The sequence below is a fragment of the Pinus tabuliformis genome, chromosome 9 (assembly GCF_031772625.1).
Source record: "Pinus tabuliformis cultivar Carrire ecotype Pingquan chromosome 9, CPIR1, whole genome shotgun sequence".
In the NCBI taxonomy this organism is placed as follows: Eukaryota; Viridiplantae; Streptophyta; class Pinopsida; order Pinales; family Pinaceae; genus Pinus; species Pinus tabuliformis.
Genome location: NC_142307.1, coordinates 1,282,504,385 through 1,282,510,670, shown reverse-complemented (window position 1 = coordinate 1,282,510,670; position 6,286 = coordinate 1,282,504,385). Strand labels below are relative to the sequence as shown.

Below are 6,286 nucleotides of genomic sequence, written 5' to 3'. Positions count from 1 at the left end.
GAGTATTGGGTATTGACATGGTAAATTAATGAAAAATAGTTTTAGTTTTGAATAAGAATTTCTAACTAGATTTATTGATGTTTAAGTCCACCTTTAAGTGTATTATGGTGAGTACATTTAATTAAATAATATGGTGAGTTCTAGATCGATGTTTTTCTTGGATACATATATGAATAATATGGAGGTATTTGCAAGGCCATAGAAACACCCAAAAGGGTGTATGGTCAAAAGGTACATTGTAGCATAATATTTCAGTATATATTTAATTTCCTATCACGAATTCATGCACATGCTCCAATCACGTGAGATGGTTAACATGGTGAAGAGAGACTAGAAGAGGAGTCACTAGAAAAACAAGGATAAAAATGTAATACGAAAGATATACTTATAATTATATACTTATCAACGATATTTTTCATTTAAAAAATAATTTCACTAAATAAATAATATTAAGTTGTTAATAACATTATAGATGTTGGCTGACATTGATGTTGTTGTAACAATGTGACTGTGAGGAAAATTGCCATTGCCAGTAACAGTGCTTTTTGTGCCTCTGCAACCTGAGAAACCTGCAACCCGCGGGAGCCGAGACTGCGTGCGCAGTTGCTCTCCTCGCGCCCTGAGACTGCGTAGGTACCCCCAGGTAGACCTGCCTGGAACCTGCATGGGTTCTCGCGGAGGTTTCGATTTGCGCCTGCGGGGATCCGCCGAGAGACCTGCTCCCGGCCGCGGCCGCCCTGGCTGGTGATTTAGATTCTCCATGGAGGAGCCTTCTCCTCCCCCCCCTCTGCAGCGGAGGCCTTCAAAGCCCTTCTAGCCTCCCTGCCCAAGAAGAAATGCTCGGAAGCAGCAAAGTTTGTGAAAAGGTTGGAAGATATCCCAGAGATCGCCCTCCCGCCGGAAGGGCCGATCCAAGTAGCTCTCTCCCTGGCAGATCGGGCTCTGGTAGGACAGTTTACAGGACTCTGGCCTTCCCCGAAGATGACTGAGAACTGGGTTGCCAGGAACTGGGCACCTCTGATCCAAAATAAGGTAACCTCTTACTTCCTCGGGAGAGGCTACTTCTTGTTTGAATTCTCTGCAAAAGAAGACAAAGACCTAATTTTCAGGAATGGCCCCTACTTCATGGGCCCCCAAGGGCTGTACTTAAACAAATGGACACCAGACTTCGATCCGGCGGTGGACGTGCCAACAACAGTCCCGGTTTGGGTGAGGCTCCCCAACCTACCAGTTCATTGCTGGAACTAGGATTCGTTGAAGCACATTGGCAACACCCTGGGAAAATTCATAGACAAGGCCAACAGCAAGGATCAATATGACTGCGCCAGAATCTGTGTAGAGGTAGATCTGGAGGTCGGACTACCGGAAGCCGTCAAAATAGTGGTTGGTCCCTGGACTCATGTACAGAAACTGGATTATGAACAACTTCCATTCAAATGCCAGAAGTGCCATGTCTATGGGCATTTCACAAGGGATTGCCCATCCAAAGGGAGGGAAGAAAAAGGAAAGGAAGAGGGATGGAACCAGGCAAAGAGATCCAAAACCTCCCACAGGAAGAACACAAATGGTAGTGTTAAGAACCCGCAAGAGGGCATTGCTCAAAAATCAGCCAGGGAAAACCAAGGAAACAAATTTGAAATCCTTGGATCTGAAGCCATGACCACACAGGAAACAGAAGTGCCAAAGGAGATCTCTACCCCAAAAGCTTCCCCCTCCATCAAAAGTATACCAGAGGAGAAGGCCTCCGAAGAAGAAGGGGAAACCCAAGAGTCCGAAGAATCAGAGGAAGAAGGGGAAATTGGGGAATCCCAGTCCTCTCCCAGAAGATCTACACGAGGGCGCAAAACTGCAAAAGAAAAAAGAGAACAAGAAACCTACAAGGACAAACTCCAGGGCAGCCAGCCAACAATAGAGAAGCTCATTTCAAAAACCCCGAAGGTGACTAGGATTCAATCTCAGGGCTCTAAGGGAGCCCTCCAAGGCAGAAATAAATAGTGAAATTTGTCTCCTGGAATTGTAGGGGGATGGGTACCTCAGCAAAGGAAGAAGCAATGAGTAGCTTAATAAGATTGGAATCCCCAGATATCCTCCTCATCCAGGAGACCAAGTTGGAGGACTTAGTCTTCCTCCAAGCAAGCAAAAAATGGTGGAGAAAGAATGGAGCGTAAGCAGTGTCGGGCCGGGGAGCTTCGCGAGGACTTGGGATGCTCTAGAACTCAAACAAGTTTTTACTAATCTCTGAATCCCTAAATACCCATTGGATCTTTTTAAAATTACAACATCTAAAAACAAAGGAGATTATTTGTATATTCAATATGTATGCCCCTAACAATGCAGGTGAGAAAAAGAACTGTTGGGACTCCATAAAAAACCTAGCAGATCTAGAAAATTTGGGGAATATTATCATTACCGGAGATTTAAATCTCACACTCCGAGCCTCAGAAAAAAGAGGAGGTAGTATAGTAAGGGATCCGGCAAGAGAATGGGCCAAAGATCTCATGCAAGAATGGGACCTGCTAGACATAAAACCAGTCACAGGCACGTTCACCTAGTCAAACAAGAGAGTGGGGCTGGGATACATAGCAGCAAGACTGGATCGTTTTTTGGTCCAAAGCTCCTTCCTTCTCTTGGGGCTGGAGGCGAAAATGCGCATCCTCCAAAGCAGTGTCTCGGATCATAAGCCCATTTGTCTAGATCTGGTTCCTTCTAAGGATCTAGGGCCTATACCGTTCAGGTTTAGTTCCCTATGGACCAAAGAGGCAGATTTCATGCAAAAGATTAGAGAATGCTGGAAGGAGCTGGTCAAGGGATCTTCATTCTTTGTTTGGGAAGAAAAGCTTCGCAGGGTAAAAAAGATGCTAAAGGGCTGGGTAAAAACCTTACCTAATCCTGCAGTGGACAGGAAAAAAATTCAAAAAGATCTGGAAATTCAGCACCTTCATCTGGAAGTTGTCGATATCACCAAAGAAGAGCTAGACAAGGAATACCAGCTGCAGCAAAAATTCCATAGGGCATGCCTGGCAGAAGAGGAATTTTGGAGGCTCAAGTCAAGGAGTCTATGGCTCAAGGCTGGAGACCGTAATTCCTCCTTTTTTCATAAGCAGGCCCAAGCTAGAAAATGCCGTAACAGTATTTCAGAAATTAAAAATGAGGAGAGCACCTTAAAAGACTTCATTAGCATCAAGAAGGCTGCATCAAAAGACTTTGAAAAAATGTATTCTGAAGTCGAGGGGACCACCTAAAATAGAAATTTGTTAGACAGTGTCCCCAAGCTCATCACCGCAAAGATGAACCAGATGCTAGAAAATAAAATTTCGACAATGGAAGTCAAAGAAGCGCTGTTTGCAATGGAACCCGACAAAGCTCCGGGTCCTGATGGATTCACACCCAGGTTTCTTCAAGTATGCTGGCAGATAGTGGAGAAGGATTTTATGAAAATGATACAAAAATCCCAAGAATGCCAGAAAATTGGGGGCTGTACAAACTCAGCTTTCCTCGCCCTTATTCCCAAAGAAAAAGGCGCTAACACCTTCAACAGATTCCGTCCAATATCCCTATGCAACATTGGATACAAAGTGATCACTAAAGTTATAGCAAACAGATTGAAGAAAATCCTCCCTAAAGTCATCCCGGAGAACCAAGGCGGCTTTATTCAAGGCAGACAGTTGGTAGACAATTTTATCTTGGTCCAAGAGGCGATCCACTCGAGTCAGCGCCGTAAAGAACAAGGTATGGTTATTAAACTCGATCTAGCTAATGCATTTGATCGTGTTAGACATAAATTTATGTTTGATGTAATGTACAAACTGGGTTTTGGACAAAATTTCATTAAATGGATCAAAGCTTGTATCTTCGAACCCTGGATTGTCCCTCTTGTGAATGGTAGGGCTGCAGATTTCTTTAAAGCATCTAGAGGGCTGAGGCAGGGGTGCCCCCTGTCTCCTCTCCTCTTCGTGCTGCAAGCCTCTGTCCTTAGCTTCCACTTAAACAGGAAACAACAAGACCAAGATATAGCTGGGTTATGCATAGCAAGAGGGACAAAAAGTATCAACCATGCCCTCTTTACAAATGATACGCTACTCCTAGGGGCTGCTTCTCAACGGATGGCAAGGAAGTTCAAAGAGGCTTTGGAAGACTACTGCCAAGCTTCGGGCAGTGAATTAAACAGGGGTAAGTGTCATACTTATTGCTGGAACGTCCCGGCAGTTGCTGCTAGCGCCATAGCCAGATGTTTGGGCTTTGTTGCTTCAGCATCTTGGAATTCCTTCAAATACCTCGGGCTACCTGTCTTTCATAAGAGAGCTACAAGCAAGGACTGGCTCCCTCAGATTGAAAAAATCAAAGCCAAAATGCAGGCCTGGGGGTCAACATGGCTCAACTTGGCAGGGAAAGCAATGCTAATTAACTCAGTGTTGAGTAGCCTACCTCTCTTTCAATTTTCTATTCTTTTGGCACCAATAGGAATCATAAAAAGCATAGAAGAGCTAATCAGAAAATTCCTTTGGAAAGGAGGCAAGAATAATGAGAAAACGCTCTCTTAAGTAAACTGGGAAACAGTCTCAAGGCCGTTACAAGAAGGAGGACTAAATTTTAAAGATCTAAACACTCAGAATTTAGCAATGGGAGCCAAACTAATTTGGAAGATTATAGCGCCAAAGCCTGGTTGGGTTCAGTTGGTGCTGTGGAAGAAATACTTCAGAGGTCAGAGACTCCTGTGTTTGGAACAACAAAAAGAGCAGTTCAGAACCCCTCTCAGCAACCTAATCTCCAAAGTCGGGCCACTTATAAGAGATAACGCCTATTGGATTCCCGGGAATGGTAAACTCATCAGAATTTGGGAGGATAACATTATGAGTAGACCTTCTTTATCGAACTCGAGCCTAAGCAGAGAGCTAAAAACATGGATGGACGAGACCAACATTAAAATGCTATGGGATATATCGACCTGGCATGGCGACAGTTGGGCAGGCTGGAAATTAGATGTCCCAGCTGCGTGGATGCTAGAATATGCCACAATGCTTCAGCTGCTCCATGGAGCTGCCCCTACGCATGCAAAAAAGAAGGATTCGAGAGGCTGGGGAGAAAAACAGTTTGGTTATTCGGTATCACAGGGCTACACCAAAATCAGGGAGAGACCCCACGTTCCCCCCAATCCGACGCCTTGGAACAACATTTGGAATTTCCCCACTATTCCAAAGATTGACTTCTTCTGTTGGCTGCTATGCCATCAAAAAATCTTAACAGAAGATAGGCTACAGAAAAGGGGTTTCCATGGTCCATCAAGATGCGTTCTATGCAAAGAAAATTCTGAAACTGCTGGTCATATTTCTCTGAATTGCAAATTCACAGTCCAAGTTTGGCAGGAGCTCCTCAGATCATGGAATTCGATGCTCATCCTTCCCCACGCTGTCCCGAATTTGTTCGAAGGGTGGTTGGCAAGATTCCCAGGCCCAGGACCAAAAAACAAGATTGTCAAACTTGCCTGGATTTCCCTGCCCAAATTTATCGGTTAGCAAACCTGGTTGGAGAGAAACAGAAGGATCTTCAAAGGTAAGGACTAGAACTACAAGGTAGTCACAAATACAGTTAAGGGGCAGTTAAATGAATGGCTGAGTGATAAAAAGGATGATACAAATCTAGGCCAAGATGACAGAGAGTTCGGAGCCGCTCTCAATCTTAGCTTCCAAAAGTCGATGATACCTCTCAGATGCCTTAAAGACTGGCAAATAAGGAAAAACGGAGCAGAGTTTCAAGCTTGGTTATCCAATCAAGCCCTTCCCTCCCTGTTCTTCGACGGGGCAGCTAAGGGAAATCCAGGAAGAGCTGGAGTAGGAGGCATAATTATAAATCCAAAAGATTCTTCCACACATAGATTTGCATGGGGTCTAGGCCACACCACTAGTATCCAAGCTGAAGTCATGGCGCTGTTCCAAGGGATCAAAACGCTTAAGGCCCTGGGACACACAGAAGCAATTGTATTGGGAGATTCACAAGTCATTATTAATGCTATGATGACCAAAACAAATTTGGTAGATCTTCGGCTGGCTAGGACAATCTCAAGAATTAAAGGCATGATCAAATCTCTGAAGCTGGAATTTTTCCATGTCCTGAGAAACAACAATAAAGAAGCAGATGTAGAAGCAAATAAGGCAGCCCAGTTAGATGCTGGAACTATCCTCAGAGACAGTGAAGTCTCATGGGACCCAATCCCTTAAAAAATCGCTATGTTCTATCGTCTTTTGCTGAAGCAGTTCGTTTGTATACATAAGCTTGGGAAATCAGCTGG

The 6,286-nt window shown here is 44.3% G+C and overlaps 1 protein-coding gene across 1 annotated transcript; it reads left to right on the top strand.

Moving 5' to 3' along the window:
- The first annotated feature begins 2,645 nt into the window (after window positions 1–2,645).
- On the top strand, window positions 2,646–3,242 carry LOC149153248 (uncharacterized). Its single transcript, XM_089443753.1, has one exon. The coding sequence runs from the start codon at window positions 2,646–2,648 to the stop codon at window positions 3,240–3,242; it is 597 nt and encodes a 198-aa protein (XP_089299879.1).
- Window positions 3,243–6,286: the final 3,044 nt, after the last annotated feature.